Source organism: Pavona decussata, unplaced genomic scaffold (assembly GCF_977016875.1).
Source record: "Pavona decussata unplaced genomic scaffold, jaPavDecu1.1 SCAFFOLD_3, whole genome shotgun sequence".
Taxonomy (NCBI): domain Eukaryota; kingdom Metazoa; phylum Cnidaria; class Anthozoa; order Scleractinia; family Agariciidae; genus Pavona; species Pavona decussata.
The window spans coordinates 908,279-935,000 of record NW_028145427.1 but is presented as its reverse complement, the minus strand read 5'-3'; the positions used below and the strand labels follow the sequence as shown (position 1 = coordinate 935,000).

General features: G+C 37.8%; 2 protein-coding genes across 3 annotated transcripts in view; both read left to right on the top strand.

The window, feature by feature from the left end:
- LOC146489773 (multidrug and toxin extrusion protein 2-like) overlaps positions 1 to 22,850 on the top strand; it is a 254,166-nt gene extending 231,316 nt beyond the window's left edge. The window contains exons 1-17 of one of the 2 annotated variants that reach the window (XM_085099614.1): positions 3,154 to 3,241; positions 3,337 to 3,454; positions 6,138 to 6,662; positions 7,489 to 7,531; positions 8,609 to 8,653; positions 9,661 to 9,758; positions 10,485 to 10,582; positions 11,267 to 11,380; positions 12,394 to 12,461; positions 13,418 to 13,526; positions 14,033 to 14,108; positions 16,230 to 16,299; positions 17,595 to 17,727; positions 18,114 to 18,151; positions 19,411 to 19,467; positions 20,357 to 20,462; positions 21,261 to 22,850. In XM_085099614.1, the coding sequence (XP_084955740.1) occupies positions 6,166 to 6,662; positions 7,489 to 7,531; positions 8,609 to 8,653; positions 9,661 to 9,758; positions 10,485 to 10,582; positions 11,267 to 11,380; positions 12,394 to 12,461; positions 13,418 to 13,526; positions 14,033 to 14,108; positions 16,230 to 16,299; positions 17,595 to 17,727; positions 18,114 to 18,151; positions 19,411 to 19,467; positions 20,357 to 20,462; positions 21,261 to 21,655 (1,947 nt within the window). In that variant the 5' untranslated portion in view covers positions 3,154 to 3,241; positions 3,337 to 3,454; positions 6,138 to 6,165 and the 3' untranslated portion in view covers positions 21,656 to 22,850. Of the gene's footprint in view, positions 1 to 3,153; positions 3,242 to 3,336; positions 3,455 to 6,109; positions 6,663 to 7,488; positions 7,532 to 8,608; positions 8,654 to 9,660; positions 9,759 to 10,484; positions 10,583 to 11,266; positions 11,381 to 12,393; positions 12,462 to 13,417; positions 13,527 to 14,032; positions 14,109 to 16,229; positions 16,300 to 17,594; positions 17,728 to 18,113; positions 18,152 to 19,410; positions 19,468 to 20,356; positions 20,463 to 21,260 lie in introns of those variants that run through there. The other variant, XM_085099561.1, reaches the window with a different exon arrangement.
- A 1,233-nt stretch (positions 22,851 to 24,083) lies between these two features.
- The window catches only part of LOC146489772 (uncharacterized), a 55,542-nt gene continuing 52,903 nt past the window's right edge, over positions 24,084 to 26,722 (top strand). The window contains exon 1 of the mRNA XM_085103300.1: positions 24,084 to 24,204. The gene's annotated coding sequence lies outside the window, so the exon portion shown is untranslated. The remainder of the gene's footprint in view (positions 24,205 to 26,722) is intronic.

The following is a 26,722-nucleotide window of genomic DNA, read 5'->3' as shown; positions in this document are numbered from 1 at the left end:
TTTGCGAGACACGATGTCACGGGCCTTGTTCTCTTTTTTCCTTTTCTTTAGGTTTTTTTCGGGAGTTAAAAACTCCAATCCCAAAGAAAAAGTGGGAAGAGCTTCTTCATCAGCTGGTTCCCTTGTTGTCATCTGTAGTTAAACGTTTTGCTGAAGATTTCTCCCGTTTTTGAATGCAAAATGGAGAAAGTCGCTCACCGAGTTCTCGAGGCATTTGTTTGCTGACGTCATCAGCGTGCACAATATGAAGCACGCTCGCGCAATTGAATTTGATTGCACGAATTTACTAGCTATACACCGTATTCACAAATGGCGGACATGCGCGGAAAAGACTGGCACTACGCATCAAAACGAGGCGTTTTAGGATAAACAAAATAAATTTCCAGCGAATGTAAGCTTCTAGAGGGTCGATAAGTGCTGAGTTTTTGAAAATTGAGTTTTTCTGATCACTTAGTCCGAACGAGTTCAAGTTGTAGTGTTTATTATTTATTGGTTGGCTTCTTGTAGCAATCTCAAATGCAAACTAGACACAGGAAAAAACTGAGTTAGATTGTGTTTCAAACCTTCGAGTGTAATGTCTACAGAAAATATGAAAAGTTGTTAGAAAGATCTTCACTCTAGCAGGAGCCACAAAGGTTTATTCAATGTATTTTTTGGAAAGGGAATTAAAACAGGTTTCGAAGGAAAGAAAATGAATCTACAAACGGGCGCAGTTCCAAAGAGGGTTGCGTGGTGATTACTACTCGGAAGTTCCGATCACAAAAGCTACAAAAACCGACTCCTACTATTGTGAACAGCTCTAATGCCTAAAAAACGAAAACAAAAGGAGGTGAGGGAAGCTACTGAAAGAAAAGTTTAACTAAGGAAGCAATATGTGAGCCAAGACTTAAATATTTCGGTACATTTTAGGCGCTTTTTCCCCGAAATAAAAAAGATATCATGCATATCATCGCAAAATTGGCCATGATTCATGCAAGTCATTGAAAATGTGGCAGTTGCCAAAGTCAAGAGGAACTACTGGAAGTAAGGTATCAATTTTAAGAAAACGATCCTGCAAGGAAATTCAGGAATGTCACTCTCAAATGCGTTATATTGTAACTGCATTATAAGGAATGACAAGTTTAGGAACCCAGTGTAAAGCGAAATACGATAATCTAATTCTGACAAATTACCTAATTAAGTATGCGAATCTTTAATGATTTCAACCGAAATGTCGGTTAAAAAGCCACAATGCTGTGTTCTCTAGTCCCTGTTTCACGGAATACAATTTTCTCATTCAGGCAAGAAATGTTCCTTCTGAGCTTGTTCCATTATTAAACAGTTGGATTTTGATGACTTGAGTGATTTAACAAATTATGAATTTTGAGGGGACTGCATTCTCTGCTTGTTGTTTACAGTACGGCTACGATATAAATGAATCGAAACAGACAAGTTTTGGTTCATCTGTTGCTTCTTTTTAAATTATTCGTCCAGCCGTTTCTCTCCACATCCTTCACGTCTTTTCGTTGTTGTCTTCGTCTTTTTTTTCTTGGTATTACAGCGGTTTAGACAAATGGTTGTAGTCTCTCTCGCGCTCGGAACGTCCGATACGAAGTTGATCACGCAACTCTCGTTAGAAATGCATCCTTTTATATGTTAATTTTGCTTCCTTCAAGACCAATCTCACCTTCGGATTCCGAAAGACATACCAAACAAACTTCCGGTAGTATCTCTATCCATCTGCGCTCGAAAGTTGAATCCTTCGGAAACAAAAACTCTAACCGATTTGTTTCCGTGATTGTCTATTTTGCATTTAGGATTGCTACAAGAAACGAACCAAGAAACAATAGACCTCTCTCGTTCGGAATAAAACCAGAGATCTGAAAAACTTGCTGTTTAAGAGCTTATCTGCTAAATAGTCTCTCTGTGAGCTTGTACTCGCAGGCAAATTATTTTTTGTTTATCCTAAAACGCCTCGTTTTGATGCCTAGTGCCAGTTTTTTCCCGCGCATCCGCCATTTGTGAATACGGTGTTATAAACCATGTTCGCGCACAGACCACTTTAGACAGTCCTTTGTGTATGCAATGTCAAAAGATGCCTAGCGACAAACAACGCGTAGTATATAGCTAGTAACCATACATATTTTAATCCCATTAGATACTTATATTTTTATATCATGTACATGTGTTTGTAATTAGTTTTAACATTTACCTATTTATATATTTCTCTGTAAAATACGCAATTCAGTCTAATGACTGCGATGCATTTTTGAATAAACAGTCTATTCTATTCTATTCTAAGATCGTGCTAATCGCAACGGATCATAACTATACAAAAAAAAAAAAACGTTTTAACACCAAACTTTTCATACCATTTTTAAAAAAACGGATTCGGCCAAGGAAAATTGGCGAAAGAGGGTCTGGATGGGGTTAACTGACAACTGACAAATAGCCAAAATTTTAACTGACAACTGACAAATAGCATAAAATTTAACCGACAACTGACATTTATACTCGCTGGTACTGACAACTGACGAAAGACCTGTTGCTGCGTTTTTCGGCTAATAATTGATATATTTTATACCAAATCAACAAACAAAGGTGTACAATAAACAGCAGCAGAGTAGGGCGTCATATTTTATACTAACAATTCATATTAGTTAATAGTTTATTTCTAACATGACCCAAATTTACGTGGAGCCTGGTGTGTTTTAAAGCTTTACGCTTTAAAGGGACAGCCTTAGAATAAACGCCATAGGCTTAACTGCAGCAATTGAAATCTTAGGAAAACTTTTGAAAATTTCACTGGGCTCCTGACTGATATTATAATTTTTCAAGAGCTATAAAAACTGTCCCCCAAGTGATTTTAACCTTCGTTGAAATTTTTCATTTCGACGAATTTTTATTTTTTGCATTCCGGATTCCGGACTCCGGATTCCGGATTCCGGATTCCTGATTCCGGCTTTTAGGTAAAGCCAGCCCGATATCCTCATCGGCTCTGGTCCCAGAGTGGGGGAAAACAACTAATTTTAGTAATTTCTCCGGCGTATAAGGGTATGCAAGCCACCGCACAACGTACACCCAAAATTTTACGTCCTGGTTATGGATAATTTGAAAGCTAGTGATGAAAGCGATTACGCAAGGATTGCATTATATTACCAATACGGGTTACACAGACAAGGACAACAGGTACTGTTACATCCACCCTCCCCAGGGTCTTTGTCCAAGTAGCCGCCATCTTGGTCCATGCCGGTTCACTCAGGTAATTTGTCTGTATCTTTTGTTGTTGATGACAGCAAAGTACAAATTATGCTAACGACGCATGGAATTATTCTGTTTTTTTTTTGCTGATCACAGCGCAATCCACAGATGAAAGGTGAAGAAGCTGAAGAATCAGGAGGAACTCACGGGACTCGCAGTAGCTCTATAAACTTTCAATTTTTCACCATTGCGCACACAGAGGAATTTGACCAAGGTGAGCGGTAAATTAAAAAAACAAAACAAAAGACAACAGACTTAGTTTAAAATGCTAATCTGGTAGAAATTTTAAGATCGCCCTTTTCTACAGTGGAGAGCCAACGAAATATTAGCTATTTACCTGATTAGTTACGGATCAAAACACGACAGGACTACAATATTGCTCGCAGGTGGTTGCTTTTTACCAATTGTTTCATATTTTTGTAGTTCGTTTTAATTTTTTTTTAATTTGTCCAGAGATTCAAACTTCACGAACCCGCCATTTAACTTGTACATGCAAATAACTTGTGCTCGTGAAGGGTTTTCACGGCGGCCATATTGGAGTAGCAAAACAATAAAATGATTTTCCTTTGGGAAATAATATGCGTTCTTGTTCGATCTGTTCTTCCAACATAGCCACGGTGAAAACCCCGCACTGGATGCAAGCGTGTATAGTTTCTTTACCTGACTCATATGCTGTCAGGGCTGTCAACTCTCCCGGATAATCTGGGAGTCTCCAGTCTTTGAACCGTATCTCCTGGTCTCCAGATTTATGTCTGTAATCTCCAGATTTTTAGCCGTATCTCCCGGTCTCCAGATTATGTCTGTAATCTGCAGAATTTGAGCCGGTTTCTCCATATTTACGTCTGTAATCTCCCGGTTAATTGACCAACTTTGCTATTTGTCATAGTCTCGATTTTGTGATAAGAAAATCTGAAATGTGTAGCATTGTTTCTGGTCCTATTTGTGTATGCCCCCCCCCCCCCTCACGGAACCCCGTGATTTGGGCTTGATGCAACGCCTCTGTAAGGTGCTTTGTTATTGCTGGCCGGGGAAGTCATATTCTCTATATTTGTTGATGTGTGAGGTTGACAGCCCTGTTATGCATGCATGACACCACACTTAAAACTTGTTTTGAATCCAGCTGTTATGGGGTGGTGAAAGAAGTAAGCTTATACAGTTGAACCTCTCTACAACGGCCACCTTGGGGACAGAAGAAAGTGGCCGTTGTGGAGAGGTGGCCGTTATGGGGAGGTAGGGGTGTAATATGACACCTTTTTTTCGGGAAGTACAACATGTTTATTGTGCCAAGTTCATGCTTACTGTAGCCTACAACGGCAATCCAATCTTAAATAGTATATATGTAGACAAAATACACAATAAAACGTAAATAATGTTTTGAATCAAAATGTTATCAAGACGAAATGAGGAAGGTTCGCAACATTCGCTATATTATTGTAGGCAATTTATGCTTACTGCAGCATATAAATGGAACACAATCAAAATACGTATATCATTAAAATGGATACAGAAACGTAATGTTCCGAAGACAAATGTCGATTACTGGATCAGTTTATCAAAAAAGGTTTTTCCAGAAAAGAACTGTACTGGCCGTTGTCGAGAGGTTATTTTGGCAGTTGGGGACGCACTTTAGTGGCCGTTGCCGTTGTAGAGAGGTTTAAACAAGAGCTAATGTATGGACTGTCCGCCGGGACAAAAAAATGTGGCCGTTGTAGAGAGGTGGCCGTTGTGGAGAGGTGGCTGCTAGTAGAGGTTCGACTGTAGTATAATTTATCTCATGAAAGGTTACATAGAAAAGTAAAAATTAAATGCACGACTTAGGCCCGGTTCAGACGCCGAACTTTTCATGAGCCGAACCTAATACCTTGAATTAAGTACATGAAAAGTTCGGCGTCTGAATCAGTTACTGTTCTTCCCGCCTCAGGCTCAGCTGGGAATTTTGGCTTTGGAACGGCTTTGATTCAGATGTCGAACTTTTCATGAGCCGAACCTAATGCATAAATTATTATAACATGTTTCAAATAAAAAAATTAAAAAAAAAAAAAAAACGCTCACATTTCGATTGGTTTTGCTTCAAGTAAATTAAGTTCGGCTAATTGAGTTTGGCGTCTGAATCATAAGGTCGGATTTTCGTGATTTGGGCCGACCTTAATTTGAATTAAGTTTGGCTCATGAAAAGTTTGGCATCTGAACTGGGCCTTACTAGCATAATAAACAGAACAACATCAGAGAGATTTAGAATTGCGTTTACGGGAAACGGTAAACCTGAGGTTCGTGTTTATATTTTCTTGAAACAATTAGCAGATAGATGAGAATAGTATACACCTAATGCATGGTCCCTCAGGAAACAGTTAGTTTTGTTTTCCCAAGAGTACTTCCCATCAGGACTTGAGGGAAAACAAACCTAATTAGTTTTCAGGAGGGACCATACATTAAGTGCTTTGTTATTACATTAAGACTTTCCCTTCAACAATCACAGCAAAACGAACAAACAAACAACTGAGAGGGCAACAACTGCGGAATTGTATCCCGATCGGGATACATTTGTATTTGATCAGGGGCACATGACCAAGAATCAACCGATCACAGTGCTTGTTTTGTTAAGTGAAAGTCTAGGTATATAAAAATTCGAAATAATTCTAGCCTTTCTGTTGAGGCTAGATGTACAAGTTAAAAAAGTACCTAATAATATCCCCAAAATCATGCAACATGGATCAGTGTGAGAAATTAATGGACATAGACAAGGTCTGAATTTGAACATTTCAGTATTTTATTTATAAAATGGCACACTCAAACAGGAATGTTTCATGGCCTTGTACATCTGCTTGAAGCAAAAATTTGGTGCACTATTTTCTGTTTTAATTGCAAATAGTTAATTTCTCAAATTTGCTGATTGTCAGGTTGATATTCAGCACTTGCAGAAACAAGATGGTTGATGATGCAGAAAATGCACAGTGGTCCAAAGATCCATCTGATTTCCAAGTTCATATCAGGCAATCAAAGTCAAATAAAGTTTGCAGCGTACACAATGGTTGTCTTGGAAAATTGTTGTCTGCAAGTACAGGGAAAGAAATCAAAGAGCTGTGTACTTTAGCTTGGCCAACAGTCCTCTCTTACTTCTTCTACCACTTGGTATCTATGATAACCTTGTTTTTTGCGGGACGTCTTGGGGAAGTGGAATTAGCAGCTGGAGCATTAGCTCTCGCATTCATCAATGTTACGGGAACTTCTTTGTACATTGGTTTGGGTTCTGCTGTGGAAACGTTGTGCTCTCAAGCCTTCGGAGCAAAGAATTATCGCCTTGTTGGTGTGGTGCTACAGAGAGGAGTGTGGATTTTAGGGATAAGTTGCACCCTCACATGGATATTATGGATAAACACCGAGTTGCTTTTGTTGATGGCGCATCAGAAAGAGAGTGTTGCACGGTAAGTATGAATTCAATATTTTATAATAATTTCTTCTTCTCTAATGTCTATACCATTTGTTTGATCTTAAATGCTGTGATTGTATCATCACCTACACATACATGGATGGTAGCAGCAGATACATTACTTGTCTAAGTTGGAGGAGCCCATGTACTTGGTCAACTCCGAAGGGTGTGCCTCAAGTAGGAACTTTAAATCAACTTCAGGACAAAAACACCGCAGAATGCCAAAAAATATTTTGGACAGCTATTTTCTCTTTATTTAGGATCCATTGAAAATAATAAAAACTACAGGCTCTCATTTTAAAGGGCCTAACATTTTTAGGGAGCAGTCACAACAGAAATATGCACAAAATTTGCATTTCCACCTTGTTGTCTTCTTGTTCCATCATGTGAGTTTTTTGATCTACCAATGAGATTGTGCAGTTCCAGAAAGTATTCATACTCTCCCCACAGAAGGTTTTTTGTTTTGTATCCCCCCCCCCCCCACTAGGAAATTCTACTTTAGCATCATGCTTTGCTTCTAAAATTTTGGCTTTTAAGACCCCCCTCCCCCTAGGAATTTCTGATGACCTTACTTGGGGTGGGTGTGGATTTTTTTCCTGGAACTGCACAATTTTGCAAGTTTGGAGCAAATGGAAAAAAAGTTTTCCATTTGATATGAAACTTTTCTGGAATTTCCTGGGGGACAATTTGGCTAAATGGAGTGCACCCCTGGTCTTTGGTAGATATTGTATTGGTACTAACTCTGATACAAAGACACAGTCATCCTGCCAAATACTTGAAATCTGTAACATCTTAAATATTACTTCGTATTTTTTCAACAGTTTAGCACAAGAGTTTGTCCTTATATGTCTTCCTGCTTCAATAGTAAGTATGGTCACTGCACACATTTTACTTTTCACATTTATGTAATTTAATGCCGTCTTTATGTTACTTTTCTTATATATTGTAATTTCCTTTTGTTGTAAACCATTGAAATAGTGCATAATAATAAAAACCTTAACCTTAAACCTTAACCTTAGTAATAAAGATATTGATGATAATGATGATGATGATGGTGATGATGATGATGATGATGATAACATTGATAGCTCCACCTATAACTAGCTTAAATTCTTAACTTATTATTAAATAATGGTTGGGGCTACATGAGACATGGAATGATATACATGTGCGATGTACATGGCACCCAACAAAGGTGCCAGGGTGTGTCAACCTTGTACAAAACTCCTTCATTTTGTCTTTGAAATGTTGGGTGGAGTAATTTCCAGGGTCAGTGGACATGTGATATTGTTCTTAGTATTGCATGTGATGTTGCATCATGGGTCCTGCTTCAATCAGAACATGCATTGCAAGTATTGTAAGTATCGTCAATTTTTTTTTGTAGAGTCGGCAGCATACGTATTATAAGTATTGTATGTCTTAAGGTATACCGGGATTATTTAACCATTAGATTATGAGCTCGAGATTTCTATTGCGTGATGGTTGATGAGGGCGAAGCCCAAATCAACTGTCATGCATAGAAATCGAGAGCGAATAATTTAATTGTTTTACTATAAATCTACTAGTTGTTCAAAACTAAACAAGTAATTTATCTATTTCCTCATCGCAGACGCTTTGAAAACGCGATGAAGCGGCCGCCATTTTGTTAAAAACCGCTACTCACTATCTATCACAGAATAGATAGCGAGTAGCGTAGCCAATCAGAGAATGGCATTCCGTGATAGAACACTAGTAGATTTATACTAACATGAGTTAGTTCAAATAGAACAGATTGTCACTGTCGTAATTGTCATAAGTAGTCTACGTAGTGTTTATCATTGTAAATGTTGGTGTTGTGGAAAACTAATAAAAAAATTAATAAAAAAAATGTGTCCTGCTTTTACTGGTTCATCTTTAAAAATGAAATTAATTTTAGACTTTATTATTTGTTTCTTTTTAAAGGGAAGTTTTCTCTATTTATTGCTGCAAAGATATTTACAGACACAGGTATGAGTTTATTTAATTAATGTGACAAGGGGGGTCAGTATTTTTTTAAAATTATTGTAATAAATTTTTTAGGGGGAAGTGTACAAAATTGTATTTTTGGCCCAATTTTAAAAAGTATATTTCTTTGAATATGAGAAGGCTGCTGGTCTGGTTACCAAAATTCTATTAAAACCACAGGAATCCCAACATTTCAATTACCATTGACAAACCACAGGTTTTTCCATAGTGTGCTTAAAATTTCCTGTTGGCTGCCTGTTGATTACATAGGGATGAGGAAAGGCCAACAAACTTCCTCTCCTGAGTGCAGAGAATGTGCGACAACTTTTCAAGATTGTGTGATGACACTGTAATTTGCCATTAAGCAGCTAGTCCTTTACACACTAAATCCACACTTTATTATTATTATTATTAACAACAAATATCATTCATCTGTCACTTTGTACTGTCTCATGTGTAAGCTACCATATAAACAGTCATTTATTTATCTGACCATGTTTTCCTCTGTTGCTGTTGCATTGTCAAATTAAAGCTGAATAATTTATTATCCTGCTTTAAAGACTCCCTGGCTCACATTGTAATGTATAATAAATAATGGACATTTTGGTTATTTGGACAATTGAAAAATATAAAAAGGAATTTTTGTAATTAGATCAATTGAAACAATAAAAATGTAGTGAAACGGGGACATAATACTGGTATATCAAACATAGGGAAGACTGTTTCATCCAATTTCCAAACACCTTGAGAAGTGTGTTGAAAAAAATGACGTGCAATCAATTTTTTTGTTTTAACCAACTTTGAGGTGTTTTTATGAAAATTGAGATCACTTTTCCGAACCACCTGAAGTCAGAGTCGGTGGGTTTCTTTGTTTTCTGCTCATCAATCATTAATGAGTTTTGAAAGTCTTATTTCCAAGAAAGGATAAAAGATCAGCTTGACTTGGCCCTAAGTGTCATGCACACAATTACCACCCTTAGTAATGTTTTGATATTTTGTTTTCTTTGTAGGGGATTGTTAAACCAATCCTTTATGTTGGTGCAGTCTCTAATGGCATTCAAATTGGGTTGAGTTCTCTGATGGTCCTGGTTTTTAAGTTGGGTTTCAGGTAAGCATATGTGAGGTTTAAAAAATACAATGTATGTGTCCCTTGTGGTTGGTGTGTTTTTTGCTTTTATTATTATATCTCTCAGTTAACTTAGTACGCGCAGTGTGATTGGTCAATTATGCCGGCCATATTTTACTGTGCAGCCCGCTAAATTTGAAAGTTGTTCTTTTCCCATGTGCCTGATTAACCTCAGAGATACATGTATACATAAAGAACTTACGAACCTTGTTTTCTTGGTCTGTACCGTACTTTATGGGTCCTTGTTTTTTCATGTTGAAATATGGCCTGCGCACTTTGTCCTTGGGCCTTAAATCAACAGGAAAATCTTGGTCCATAACTCATGGTATGGACCTCAAACTCGGTTAGTAAGAGGAATGTAATGTCTTGAGTAGAATAGTATTAATGTAACATTTATTACCATTTGTTTTCTCAAACTGAGCAGCAGACAAGGTAGTAAGTCAAAAAAACGATGCTAACATTGTGGTTACTACAAATTAGTTTCTTGAAACAGTTTCCTCAAAAAGGAACCTTATTTGTGCCTAAATCTTGCATGGTGATTGAAGTGGATTTTTTTCAACCATCTGCTGACATGATTAATTAAATCGAGGAAAAACCTTACTGTAAATTTGTGATTCACAGTTTGTCCAGATTAAATCAAGGTCACTGTATCACATTAATAAGTATTGATATGAAATCAATTATTGTGGCATTTCCTTCTCTTGACAGTGGTGTAGCCATCAGCTGGGCTCTGTCGACGTTTATTATGTTTTTACTGCTGTTAGCCTACATGAATGTGTTCAAGTTGCATAAAGAAACTTGGCCAGGTGACTTTAAATCTGCATGATTCATTTATTTCTTAATTAAGGGTCATGAACTCTGGTATTGCATTAGTCTAACAGTATTTATTATTAATCATCACTTAAGTTAATTATGATGATTTCCTAATACTTTGAGTCAGCCAAAGAATAAAATACTTTGATATAAGGAGTTAAAGGGTAAACAGATGCATCAGATTTGTGATTTTAAGTAGTAGTTATTAAATACAGCTGTCACAGGGATGCATTGTGATAGACCATATTTTTTTTGTTATGATTATTATTGTGATCATGATCACAAATTATGATGATGATGATGAAAATTCAAAACTGAGAAAATTACATACATGTATATTTCAAAGTGATTTCGACAAAGGTTGTCAAAGAAAAGCATAAAATTGACATGGCAATGCCGAGAGGTAAGTGTGGGAAATACCCAATAAATTTTAATAAAAGCTCAGAATCTATTTATGGTAATACCTCCACCGTACAGCGAAAACTCAAGATGGCGGGCAATATGGACACACGTGGCGAAATGGGAAGCCATCTTGTTTCTCTTTGGCTGCTCGGAGGTAAATAGTACTTGGCTTATCACCTTGGGGATAGCTAATCAGCGCACTCGAAAGTCACTATTCACTAATGTGTGGTATATACTACGGGTAATACTGTACATACAACTTATTGATTTTGTAGGTTGGACCACTGAAAGTCTGTTAGACTGGGGACAGTTTTTCAAACTTGCCATATCAGGGATGGTGATGATTTGTATTGAGTGGTGGAGCTTTGAAGTTGGAGCCTTTTTAGCAGGTACAGTTGTATATCTATGAATTATTCGCAGTGATCAACTGGTGCAGAGCAATTGGCTTATATTCTAACATATAATATATGCATCAATCATTTTTTACAGCCAGTAACATCAAGGCCTAATTAACATCCTCATGACTTCATTGAACCATCAGTCAAATCACCAGGGAGCTTGAAACCATCTTTTGATTATACAAGTTCACTTGATGTCCACTCAGCTGGGGTTTTAGATTGCAAGCAGTTGTGCTTTTTTCCTCAGGTCACGTGCGTGAAGTGATGCTAAAATTATGCAAATTAGAAAAGTGAATGTGCCTGCGTTTCTTATGGCTCACGATGTCACTGCTCGCTAGATCCATTGCGAGCTACAGAAATTAAGAAAAGAAAGGGTGTAAAAATGTTAACTTTTAAAACCAGCACTTTACCTTTGTCTAAAGTTGGAAAGATTAAGACGTTTATATTTTTCTTAATTGTGTCTCCTTTTGTTAAAACTGGCTGTCTAAAATCTCCCAAGGAATTTCACAGGGCTTTTGCCCTATAAGACCATTTATTAGAACAAATAAGAGGGTTATAATATTATAATTACTTTCAGTATAATACTTGACTCAGTGTCAGTGGTTCAATTTTACTAATGATAGGCAGTACTTTTCTTTGTATTGTCTTGTCCAGCTAGACTTCACATACATGTATGTGCAAATGGTAACGCTGCAACTCAAGCAACTGAAACAAGAGAACTATGCAAATTTGGTTGATTGTTAAATTGTTTTAACACAAACAGGAAATGTTTTAATGTGCTTGCCCAAACAAGTTTTGAGGCAAATTTATGTCGATCTACATAAAATCAAGCTTCAAATTTAATCATAGTAGGTTTTGATAACAACCCATTCAACAGGCACAGTATTGTGATCAAACAAGCCCATACCACAAAAATGAAGCAGACTTATATGTCTAGCTGACATCTGACATTAGCCTTCAGTTGTCTGTGTTAATTCCACTCTTTTGTATTTTCTTTTTAAAAGGGACGTTTGGAGAAGTGGAGTTAGGTGCATATGGTATTCTGTTCCAGTGGTCGGCATTTGTCTTCATGGTGAGGTTATGCATTTTACTGGCATATTCATCAGTATCTACATTTATAAATGCGTGCCATGGTGAAATTCTGTTCCAGTTATTAAAATGCATCAGCAAACTCAAATACAATGTGTCATAATGTTGTATTCAAATAGTATGTTGTATTGTTTACCTGATGGTGAATTTTTTGTCATGGAAATGCATTATTATTTTTATTTTTATGTGCCATTTGTTTATTTATTTCTCCTTTATTTCTGATGGATTGCAGCCTTTTACTATTTAAGCCCACATAGTGATCAGAATCTTAATTCTCCAAACAATATCAGTACCTTGACAGATCACAAGATGAAGGAAATGATGACTTAAGAGATAACATGCCTTGATTTTCATACAAATTCTCTCAACTAGTAACACAAAAGATGTATAGAACAGAGTGAGGAGAATCTGTAGTTTGATACTGGTCTCTGTTAAGGACAGTGCCTACTATTGTTACTGCGCATACGCTCTGCGCATCTCGAGATACTCGGGTTTCCTATGGGTGGTGCCTACTAATACAGAGATATTTTTGCGCGCTTTAAAACTATGTGGAGAAAGCAGAACTTAGCAAGTGATTTTGGTATCCAAAAAGAAAATTGGGGGTAACCATGCATTTTTCAGAGATAATAAGGCCTCAATTTGGAAAAAAGCACCATACATTGCTTTGTATTTTGCTGCTTTTTGGAATAATTGTTCTCTAAAAAATGCGTGGTTACCCCCACTTTTCTTTTTGGATTTCAATAGCTGCTACTAAGATCTGCTTTTCCCGCATAGTGATAAACTGCGCAAAAATACTTCGCTATTAGTAGGCACCGTCCTTAATCAAGTATAGTCTATTCATGTAAGAAGTACATGTAATAATTAGCCCTCTTTTGTGTTAGTGCCTTTTTTAATGAAACATTTACCAACCAATTCATATTATTTTATTTTAAACTTTAGATACCTTTGGGGATTAGTGTGGCTGCTAGTGTACGTGTTGGAAATTCACTTGGTGCAGGCAACGCAAAGGCTGTGAAAAGAACCATCAAAGTGGCTCTTGGACTTATTGGTAAGTGCATCTTAAAGCTAGGAACAGGAGCTGATTAAACAGTAGTAAACAGTCTGAACCTTTGTGGTGTGTGAGATAGATTGTCTTAAATGTACCACTACCCTCGCTAGTTTTTGCTAAGAAAATTAGGAAAGCTTCTAGGTCCCAAAAGCAGCAAACAGGCTAGAGATGGAGTCTCAAGAATTTTTAAAAATGAATATTGCCCAGCAGATTATTAAACACCAGCCCATTGACGGAAATGAGTTTGTTTTATGATTATTCTATCATCATCTGCTGCAATATAACTGGAGATTAATAGCATTGCTCAATTGAACTTGACTGCATGAAACTTATGTTTGTTACCATGAGAATATTATAGTCATCAAGAATATTATTCTACCATTCTTCGTATTACAAGGCAATGTGGGATTATTTCTTAAAATATTTTTTGTATGTTACAATGTGATTTATGCAGATTCTGAAAATATATGCATGCAGTCATGTATTTTATTTTTTATATTTGTCAGTCTGTATAGAACTCGTCATATTTGCTGTTTTCTCTGTGCTTCAAGAACGTAGTGCACAACTTTTTACTGACAACAGGTCTGTATTTAGTAAACAAAATCTTTCATGTATTGATATTATAAATTATCATTTTCTTATGGTAATGATAATGTATTTATATGCCGCACATATCACATAGTCTCATGGCGGTTTACAATTTTTCTGTGGTGAGATCGGGTGTCAGCATGTGTAAAGCGAGAACGGATGTTTTATAAGTCAAATGAGTCAATGAGTCATGAGTCAATGAGTCAATGGGTCAACAGGTCGGATCAGCGGCTTTTCATAAAAAAACAAAAAAACAAATGGATAATAAACCAAGTCATTTTTCTTCTAGTCTCCCTCGCAGCCGTTTTTAGTGTAGTCACGCAACGCTCCTCCCCTGACGACACTAAAAACGGCTGCGAGGGAGACTATTTTTCTTCCAGATAATGGGAAATCTCGGTCAATGCAGGACAAAAGTAGATAAAACTACTTAGACTGAATATGACAAAGCAGTGGCAAGGGGGACAAGTGGGAAGGGTGAAAAAGAGTGATTTGCGGTTAGGGTTTCCCCTTTCCAATTTACACCAGCGTGACAAACTAGTCAGTAACTTACCGATAGATATGTAAAAGAACTTTCCTTGGCACTCGCGATTGATTTTCTACTTCAAACCCGACCAAATCATCAATACACCGAATGTCAAAGAATGACTGTTCACAGATTTGAGTCTTTGAGCACTGGGAAACTCCACACTGAGGTTTAACTTAATTTACTTCAAGTGCTGTGTTCAAAGGGAATTAAAGACTTTCTTCCGTAGCAGTCACGACGTTTATAATTTGGCTGACATATTTTTTGCTTCTTATTGGGTGCTACGCGACAGGGCCTGGGAACTGCAAATAAACAGCCCGGGTCGAGATTTAAAAGGAAACTAGCTGCCTTGTGCAGGCAGCTGATAAAACAACTAGCCAAATCAGTAAACGTAACGCATAATTTTATTGTTTCTACAGAATTTTATATTTTTTTAGACCTGACTCATTGACTCATTGACTCATTTGACTCATTAATACTTTACACTCGTGTAAAGCTAAGGTGCCACTGGAAGCCGATATAGATCAGTCCATGTTAACTATTTAATCTCACCCATCCACCCACCCAAACCATGCATGAATGTGAAAGACAGATGAAAATAGAGAATTCTTTTCAAACAGTATGTGGAACAAGATTATTAGGAACAAGACAGACGGAGTGTTGTTAGACAGGACTTATCGTGTTTATCATCCTTATCGTAACCATTTGCATATGTCATGAGAGCAAAGGGAGCACTTTCTCCGCAGTTATTTTAAGACCCTGAGTGTTTGTCCTCCTGGGATTTGAACCTGTGACCTTCTGCATGATGGTCCGATGCTCGCTCGCCTAACTGACCAGTGGGTGGTCCTGAACAGTATATTGTTGTCTGTACTGTAAGTTTAGACATACCGATAGGACAGACACTAAAACACACTTCAATTTGTAAAGAGCAATGGATACAAGTTCATGTGTACTTGTAATTAGATATAAAGAAATCAGTAAACTTACATGTATGTCTTGTTACATGACGCAGAGTGGCTTTTTGACAAGTTGTTGTCAACATAAGAGGGACAATGCCCAAAGTTTAAGACTTTTATTTATTATTTAGCTGGACCGGTCTGTGCTGAAAAGGAGCAATCTGATCGGCTCGCTGAGCGGTCCAAATTTTCCAATATACACGGACTGCTAAGGTGGACCACTTCATTACAATGTATGTTTCAAAGGAGCAAAGTGTTACAGTTTTGACAAAAACAAAACAAATGTTTTAAAGTGAGCTGATGAAGTAGGAGCTGTTCAAACTATCATGCCAAAGTTTTACTACAAGAGTGACAAATTTTATTATCCAGATTAGGAATATAAACAAGTTTCATGCAGACTCGAAAGCAACAATTGAAAAGCCTATATATAACCTTATTGTACATCAAACTAGCTTGATTGGTCCATTTTGTAAAACTATTGGTTTCGTTTTCCCAATATGGACCTCACTCTAGTTCAATAACATGTATTTATTGCTGCCAGTTGAGGAAGTGTTGTTTCTTTGTTTTTTTTCTACCTTGCAATAATACATTTGTCCGTCACAGGTTGTGTAAACTAGTTTTTGTTTTTCGTTGCAGTGATATTTTAGCTGTCTACAAGAAGAACATCCGTATAGTGTCAGCATTTTATTTCTTTGATGGAATTCAGGTTAAAAATGAGTGTTTCTAATATAATTGTATTTGTGCAGGCAGATACACTATTTGTTAAAAGAAATGTTTAGCTGACAAAGACACCATTGTTTGCAATAATCATTCTTGCATGGCCATAATGTCTATTTCAAAATTAAGAAATCTATGTAATTGAATGAAATTATATCCATGCAGTTGGAAGTTATATCCAGTCCATCGATCATTTTTTCACCTTCATACAATCACAAAATACAAGACCCTTGTCATACACTAAAGAGAAAGAGCGTTAAGGAGACCAACGAGGTTAGTTTCTAAAGAAACTGCGGTGCTGCGTCAGTGGGGAGTAATAACAGAGTTGATAACTAAACGTAAATTGGCCGCCGTAAAGAGATTCGAGTGCTGAAGTTTTGAACGTTGGGCCTTCATCAGAGCGATTTCAGATTTTTCAGATTTTTTTTTATTATGCACTATTTCAAGAGTTTACTACAAAAGGAAATTACAATACATCACAAAAGTAACATAAAGGTGACATTAAATTACATTAATATCAAAGGTGAAATGTGCGCCGTGACCAAAGAAGCTTAGGCTTTCGAGTTGGTCACTGCAACGTGTAGCTAACTGGCGTATAACGTGCAACTAACTAGTAGAACAGAACAAAAGACAAGAATAATAAGAGTGCATAGAAATGATAATTAATAGGCTTAATGGTGGCCAATTTACATTAGAAAATGTATGTGATTAGGCCTCCTCATACTAAGAATGATTGTAGCATAAAGCATAAAGTTGATAGCAAAAATAAAAAAATAAAAAAGGGAGAAGGTTGTGCTAGGAAATTCAATATTATTCATAGCCATTAATAATTTTATTTGTAACAGATTTCTTAAAGAGCAAATAAAACTTGAGTTGGCGATTTCATTAGGCTGATTTAGCAACAGAACGGGAACGTCATTTGAGGATGTGAGAGCGGGTGGAATAGTCTGGATGCGAGTCTATTTCGACTCAGTTATGGGTATCCTTGATTCACGTGCCGTTGTCAACTGACATTCTCGTTCTGTTGCTAAATCAACCTATTGTCAAGCAAGTTACAAAATATGGATAAATATGGATCATTGCAAATAAATAATAATAATAATAATAATAATAATAATAATAATAATAATAATAATAATAATAACATTAAAGTTTTTTTGACAATGGTAATAGATGGATGGTGTGGAAGTTTGTAGTATTTTAAGTGTGGGTTTGGTTGTTCCAGTCCCTCAAAGCAGAACATAATCGTGTTAATTATTTTTATCCTATTCTCTTTTTTTGCAGGGTGTTTGTAGTGGGGTTGTGCGAGGGTCTGGTAGGCAGAAGATTGGAGTGTTGATCAATTTTATAGCCTTTTGTTGTCTTGGCTTACCTCTTGGAGTCATGCTGATGTTTTTTGTCTTCCATGAAACTACAGGTGAGAAAATACTCATTCGAATGTACGTTATAAAATGCCATTGTATGTGAATTTGGCAAGGCTTTTTGTGGAAATTTGTCAGAGTAAACCTCAGTCAAATAACCTAGGAAACAAGCAAGCATTTCCTGTCTTGCTTGGCGTGAATTGTTATTAACACTCCTGGTTTTTCGAAAGCCGATTAACAACTGGGTCTTGACACCATTAGGCAAGGTATTGAACGTGCTTGCACTGTTGTATTGGAAGCTTTCCTGTTATTCAATGTTTTTGCAAGAGGCAAACATGACAGATCGCTGTGCCTGGAACTGCGTTTGGGAATTTGATATAACTAAAGGAAGGACAGTAAGGATCATATGCTGAGTACTGTTTTTTCTCTTGTCTTTCTAAAGGTCTCTGGATTGGCCTCTTTTCTGGAGTCGCTTTACAGGTGAGCATCAGACAAACATTTTCCAGGACACATCCCATGATTTATGGACGGTGCCTACTAATACAAAGCAATGTAAGGCAGTTTTTCCAAAATTGAAGCTTAATTATCTCTGAAAAATGCATGGTTACCCCCAATTTTCCTTTGGGATACCAAGAGCACTTGCTAAGTTCTGCTTTCTCCATATAGTTTTAAACCGCGCAAAAACATTGCTGTATTAGTAGGAACCACCCATAGCAAACCCGAGTATCTCCAGATGCGCAGAACGTATGCGCAGTGACAAAAGTAGGCACCGTCCTTAAGTATGTACGCCCCGCGTTCCTGTATTTTTCCAGACATGTGACCTGATTGGTTCCTTGCGAGGAAGTTATTAGCTTGTACCGGTAGTATCAGTTTTGTTGCTAAATTATGGTATGTACTCAAGTTGAAAACTGATTAAGATTAGACCTACAATCTTGGACAGAGTAAGAAAAGTAATCCCCCCACCCCCAGTAAGAACTGACCGTCTGCCGAATGATGTTAATCTATGTTACAGGGAAGATAGTCAGCAAATTCAAATTTAAATATCAAATTTCTCTTTATGGCCATGCGTGCATACATAAATTGACCGTGTGCTCTCCTTAAGGACGGTGCCTACTAATACCGAAGTATTCTTGTGCGGCTTATGACTGTGCGGGAAAAGCAGATCTTAGCAAGGCCTCTTGGAATCCAAAAAGAAAATTGGGGGTAACCACGCATTTTTCAGAGATAATTAAGCCATAATACCTCTAAAAAGTGCCAAAATATAAAGGAATGTATGGGATTTTTATCCCTAAATTGAAGCTTAATTATCTCTGAAAAATGCATGGCTACCCCCAATTTCATTTTGAGCCGGGGATACCAAAAGCACTTGCTAAGTTCTGCTTTCTCCGTATAGTTTTGAAACCGCGCAAAATTATCCCTGTATTAGTAGGCACCACCCATAGGAAACCCGAGTATCTCGAGATGCGCAGAACGTATGCGCAGTAACAATAGTAGGCACCGTCCTTAAGTCACATACACATTCATTTATTTGTCATGGTGCGTCCCCTTCAGTGATCCAGAAGCTAATACACTGATATCATCGTGGGTCCTGACGTTTTAATTGGCTGCATAGAAATACCTGGCAACGGGTCTGTTTTGCAATGAAACAGTTTCATGTGTCGCTTTGGAATCAGTGTGGAATGTTTGTAATTTGTTCAACCATTTTGTAATCTTAAGCTCTTATCTCTGCTCTATTTCAGTCCTGTTTTTATTTGATTATTCTGTGGAGAACGGACTGGGACAAGCAGGCTGAACTAGTAAGTGTATCTTACTGTGATTTGCGTGCATTCACAATCTTTGTCTCGTTTACACTGTAGCTAAAATGAGATTTGGCTCACTAGACCATTTCCAAGTTGCTTTGAACCTCATTATGAAAGCGAGGCTAAGTGTAAAGTTCTTGTCATGAACATTAGTTTTCATTCATATGCAAACAAAACTAATTTTCACATGAAAAGTTTTGCACTCAGCCTTGCTTTTATAGTGAGGTTCACAGCAACTCAGAAAAGGCCTATTACCAGCCGCTGTTCGGGAAATGAGCCGGACCCGATGGGGCGGCGGAAATCGAGGAACGCCGGACCCTAGGGAGCGGCGGAAATGGGGCTTAAAAATCGAGCCAAAAGTCCGCCTAGGCCTAAATAAAGGAAAGTTCCGTCTCAATGATATCTCTTTCATTCGATTGTCACAATCCAGAATTTCATCCAGAGACTCAAAATTGAGAAACACGCGGTGCTTGCTCAAGATCTTCCCGTTCACTGTTTACATTTGATGTGCAGACTCAAAAGTTAGAACCACTTTGAACAGCATATACTGAGCTACATTTTCATTTTTGAGTATCCGTCTTATTACCTATTATTATTATTATTATTATTATTATTATTATTGTTGTTAATATAATTATTACACTTTGCTACTTGCGAGCAGTAGAAATGGTATAAAATTGTTAAAAACTATGACAGTAAAGCACAAAAGTCGAAAAACTGCTCGATAGCATCCATCTGAATCCTCCAAACCTAGGCTTAAAAGTTTGAACTACGATGCCAGGCGTAGATATTTAAAGAATGTTTTTGTTCAATGCTAAAATAGCCAATTTTCTTCAACATAAATGTTTTAAAGCAAGTAGTTTTAATGAAATTTTTTTCTCGTCAGGCACAACGAAGAATAGCAGCCAAGACTGTAACGAACTCAACTTCCGAAAGTTTGTTGAATGGAGACTGTCTTAAGCAAAGTGGAAACAAGGCCAGAAAAGAAAAAGGTTCGATAGTTCTCTTTTAAACTTTGTTGCTAGAAAAATAAAAAAGCCTGTTTAAGACTGTAGTCGGATCGATCATCCAATCAGTACGAAGGATAGCTTTAAACGGGATTTTCCGGTATAAAATAATAATAATTAATAATTAATATTTGTATGGCGCAAATTAGCATGTGTATATGATCAAATGCGCCTAAAGTCGCCGCCTAAAGGGCCCCGGCCTGGCCATTCTCACCTACAGTTGTCAATCAACCAGCAGAACGTACTAAATAACTGACAAACAACATGCGTCTTTGTCTGGTTCTGAAAGTTTGAGGTATATTTGTCCAGAGGATGCTTGCCACGACTGAACGGCGTCTAAATTTGCATTTCACACCAACCAAGGTGTCAAAGTAAGGAGGGGCTTACCCTTTTATAGCGGAACGTCTTGTGTAAGAAGCCCATTCTGTTGACTTGTATCATTCGATTGGTTTCCAAACAGCTATCCTCGAATTTGATTGGATCATACACTGCATCAATATATGCGTTTCCAAATCGGAAATCACACTGCTTTTGGCCGGCAAAAACGATATGAAAACAGGGCGAAGGCGTGGCGTGAATATTGTTATGTTTTCGCCGGGCCAAATGAAAATATAGACTTAAAAAAGCCTACAAGCGAGGACAGCCCGAATGTATTTTCTGGGTTTTTTCTTGAATGCTAAAACGGAGGCTTTTGAACATGCATTGGTGTGGAGGGGATATGAGGACGAGAACGAATACTGCGGAGAAAAAATTCTAAACTTGATTTTTGCGCTGTTTTTTCAGACATGCTCCTTGCAAGCTGGATCTACAAGACATCGTCTCTTCCCTTTCTCAACCGTTTCAATGTTGATGATAATCAATACCGACGCGATCTTCTCTCTACTGATGTGAACACACCACCTGAGTGCAATGGCCACCTTGAACTGCAGCAGTTGAATGAATCAGAAACAGTCCCTAATGTGAAAGACAAGAAATACAGACTGACTTCGTCTGAGAAAATTTCTCTCATACTAAAAAGACTTATTCCTTTGGCTATTGCCTTGGCGATGTTAGGCGGTGCTGTAGCAATTCGGTATTTAATTCCTTTGCCGTCTTCTCATGAAATGAAAGCTGTTGGAAATGACACATTAAATCTAAATAGTACTTACAATTTCACCACGAAATCTCCGATGAATTAAAGAAAAATCACCTTCTCAGTCGTTGTCTGTAACATCACGCAAACACGCGTCACACAATGCTTATCTCTATCCATTCATGACTCAAACGCTGTTTGAGCTACACCCCATTCGTCACGCAAACGTTTTCTCGCACTAATCGTTGTGCAATAGCCTTTTTCCAGTTAAAACATCACGTGGTGTACCAAACAAACGACTGTAGAGTAGACTACGTAATACAAAAGTAATTTTGATGGTTTTTATGTGGGGTGGGGTGGGGGTAGTGTCTGTTTTTATTTAAACCTCCAGATGTATTTGAAAGACACTATGTCATATTTTAAAAAAAAATTGATGCTTGATAATTTTAATGAACAATGCAATGTACTAAATTAACATAAAACAAAGTGAATGTGACGCTAAAAAACCCAACAACAACTGGTAAAGAGAGCAACAAGTGTAAAAGGAAAAACATTAACTTCTGGGGTTTAGAGTATTTATCATTTTAATAATGGGGTATTTATAAAGTATTGTACTGTTCTTCTTTCAGATACTTTTATTTTTTATTTTTTAATCAGAGTGGTCCTTTCAGCATTTATAAACAAAATACTGTTATCAAGGTCCAAAAAGTTGGAATTGTTTTACCCGATCACCCGATATGACTTTTCTCTCTTTCAGAAGAAGACTGTTCAATTTAGCCTCCATCGCACACATACGCTCTTTTGGCTCGTCACGCAAGATTGCGTGACGAGCCAAAAGAGCGTCTGCGAGGGAGGCTTGTTTAACTTTAATCTAAATAATTTTTTAAAAATCGTTTTTCTGAGAGCTGTTACTGTCTGCTATGTAACTAGTTGAGGCAGCCTCCCTCGTATATGCCTTTTTGATTGTGAAGGTCTAATCACGATTAAAATATTTTAAAACTTTATTTATTTCTATGTTAACAAATTGTAATAATCTGTAATAGCAACAACTATAGATGGTTTGCAACCAATCCCTGGAGATACAAAAAGACAATGGCATGGCGGCCATGTTGGATAACAAAACAAAAGGTTCTGTCATCCAACATGGCTGCTACACCATTGTCTTTTGGATCTCTAGGGATTGGTTGCAAACCACTTATTGTTAACACTTTGTTTACACCTCTGTAAAAATAGAATATGGCAGCATGTTTTCTTGTTAAAGGTATTTTTTCGAGGGAATAAAAGAACACTTTTTCATGATTGTTTACGATTCTCACCATTCGCGTATTCGCCATTGAGAGAATTCGACACCTGGTGGAATGTTCTGCCATGTACCTAATGTAAGGTGTGTGTTTTTAAACCACCATAATCTAAAAGTGGTACGATTTTCCTTTGAAATGTGGTTTTCTCCCAGCAATAACGTCAATAACCAAATCTCGTGCGTTGCGTCCTGCGCCTGATTGGTTAGCAATTATCTCTGACCAAGGAAGCAGAGGATCCTGGTCATCTCTGCGTCTAAGCAATCCCTGGTGCAGGGCACCCTCCTTTGGAAACTAGTTGCATGTGGGTTCAAAGGTCATTTTGTACTGGTTTATTTTCCTTGCTGGCTTTTAGCTTCTGGGAACAGTTCTATTGGTGGTCATTTCGTGCATACAGAAGACATTGAATATTTGTGTCGGAGACTCTAAAACCTCTGCATCTTTGACCGTTTTGAAATTCACACCTTTTATTTTACTTTAGATTTTTTATGGTTCGGGTATCTCTGCTAAAAATTGAGCCAAATTCTTCTTATTTGCCTTGTTTTCGATTCTGATAAGGTTCACCCCGATTGGCCGAGAGCAAATAATGGCAGGGAAGCCGCTACAGCAATAGCAAATTACAGTCTTGCTTCTCATTAGAATCTGCCTTAGAAAACAAGCTCACTGAAACAATGTATATAGAGAGTCTGAAGATGAGCTGTCGCGTTCTTTTGTTCTCGTATTGAACTTGTATTCCGCTGAGCTTAAAAGTAAGGCCTCTTCAAACAAAAGAAACAGCGGACGAGAACTGGAAGTGAAACGTGAACACGTCACCTCCTTCCCCCCACCCTCTCCCCCGCTCAGGATCCATACTCTGCCTCGATTTTATAGAGCCCTTCAGTTGCCTATGAGCCCTCTAAAAACTTCAAAGGCGGTTAATTATAGACATTATAGGACCTTACGAACAGATATTCTCCAAACGACACGGTCAGGGTGTCTCTGAAACAATCATATACGTGCATACTGGATAGAATAGAAAGCTCTTTAGTTTACAATCAGAATACTAGTCAGAATACTTTTATTGAACCTTTGCTTGAAGAGAAAAAGTGACTTTAATGAAAAACTGCGCATGAAGTATGCGCGTGACAATTTCGTTGCTAGACTCTTTCTTGTACGAGGAGAAGAGAGAGGTCTGGGAACAGGTTTGATTGCGTGACTTTTCACCAACGCTTTACGTCATCCGCCCCGCACCTAGTGATTTATTTGACTTCCTCTTTCACTTTCGCCAGATCAGAGACATCCACCACTTCCACCAAGTCGTTATACGTCCGTCGTCCAATCTTCAGAATCTTCTTTCCACCTCTGGCAGTGGATGCAGGTTTGTTGAAATCCTAGATGTTAATTGTAAAGGACTGACTGCCATGTGAGTGATGTTCCCATAGCTTCAGCGTAATGCAGCATGTACATACTTATTTGCATTCAACTGCGCGCAATACTCCATATTGTTTATGTCACATGCAAGTTTATCGTGTTTAAAATTTCGCAGCTGCAATCGAATCAATATCTGGCAGTGTATATCCAGACCATTCTGTTTACCTGTTTCAAAAGAATACGAGCGATTCAGAACTCGATTTCAAAAGTAGGCCGTAAGATCGTGAATTGATCATGCATATCATGCATGTTAGCGCCATTTTAGTGTTTGGTCTTTGCTTTGGCTTTTGACTTTACGTCAAAACATTCCCATTTTAATTTGCTCAATTTCCCGTTTTTAGAGCTTTATGCAAAAGCTCAATTTTTATGTTGAAACCGGAGTGTTTCTGTAAGATAAAAATAACCTGAGTTACAATTCATTCGGATTTAATAAAAGTAATAATGCAAATTCGCTAAATCAATTGATCAAGAGCCACATTCCTGAGCCGAGTACCGCCGTTCTGAATATTGCATCTCAACAATAATCTTTTCTTCACCAGTTATAAGTCGTCAAGGTATGAACGCCATTTATGTGAAGTGGTATCAGTTTCTAGATCTATTTCCTGTTTCTTCAGCTGGAGAGCAGCGATCCATGCCTTTTAAGAATAAACAATTAATGGAAAACGTTGTCGAAAGAAAATGCAGCAGATAGAAAAACGAACGGCTCTTAAGGCAGACAAACATTAAAAGCTAAAAAAGAAAAACACCAGTGGACGGGAACAATGCAAAGCGAACTAAACGCTGATTGTACATATCTGAAATTACGTGACTAATATTTATACACCTTGTTTCAGCACAGGACACCCAAGCTCAAGCTGTGAGCGGTTGATCGTCTTGCGTAATAGCGGTCACGGCGCACATATAAGAGTTTGTATGGGAATATTTACGATCGGGTTTAAGATGTACAAATACAGGAAAGTACTCAATAAAAATGACATACCTTACTTCTGCGCCGTGACCGGTATTGCGCAAGATGATCAACCGCTCACAACTTTGAGCTTGGACTTCCTGTGATTTGAGAAGACCACAAGCCATTTGTCAACAACGATGAACTTCCCGTTTATAGTTTTTACTTTGCATTGTCAATATCCTGTTCCTTTGCGAACAGAAGTATAATTCTACCATGAGATACAGGAACAGTGTCGATCGCAAGCGGTCAAATAGTTTGAGTTTTCTGGAGAGCCGTGCAAAACTATTACAGTCAATCCACGTCACGCGCAATCTTGTACCCAGAGTCCTCAGGCTCTTTGGCCAGCGGATGGTCGCCAGGAGAGTTCCTGGCCTGAAGACCCTGTGTTCGAGATTTGTTCCCTGGCTACAATTTTTTTTTTGATTTTCGAAAATTTAACGTGGCTCTGATTTATTTACCCCTCTGGTAGAATACTCACTGTTGCTATGGTAGCTTATTGTGTCAAGAAAATGGCTATAACTTGTTAACAAATGTATAGGCATGTTTTTAATACCATTATTGTTGTATCAAGTGATAAAGAATGGTTCTATTAATCTGTCAAAGCATAAGTGCTGCACAATGATGGGAACTAGTGCCAACCACCGTAAACAGTACAGTGGAGGAGGGGTTCACATTTCAGCGCATGTGCATGAATCTAAATGCTTTTTTTCTCTTTCTTATCAATTTTATGGCCTTAAAAATCCAACTCACTTGTACTTCAGTAATCACATTCTATAATTAGTCTAAGGAAAATGACTGATGCCCAAAATTCACATAAAATGCTAGTGGATTGTACTCATATTGTCGATATTGAATTTAGTGTTGACCCGTAGGATTTATTCCACGGTTGATGTGTTTACACTGATTTGCATGCGAAATAACGCAATCATATGAAAAACTTACCACCCAAGTTCTGCAACTCGAAACTCGCAACTCCACAACTCGCATTCTTCGCACACCCAAATTAAACAGGCTTGGGTCATAGCGAGCAAAGTAGTTTGATTCATGGAATTGCCCAGAATCGTGAACCCCTCCCTCCCCCCTCCAGGACCGCGGGGGGAGGGGGAGGGGCTGGGGCTTTAGCTCCCCCCCCCCCCACTTTTTGGATGGTTTAAATAATATTTTATTTTATTTTACTTAACCACATTCGTCACTTACAGAAACAACTTACCTTACATATTATTAAGTATATGACTTGAGGTTTTCTCCGACAAAGCCGACAAGAAAGCTACTTTTCGCCGTTACCGGTAAATATTTGGACCGAGAGTTATGTACAGCAATGGTCATCCTGGATCATTCAATCCCGCTGTCATGACGAACAAAGGAGCACATATGATTTACGGAAACATGAACAACGAAACTAGGTCTTCACAAGCTGCTGACTTTTACAAGAAAACATCATCAACCTCTCCCAAGTCTGAAATGTCAGCCGTCTCCTCCACCTAACCCGCGCCCCCTGTGGGTTAGGGGGAGGACA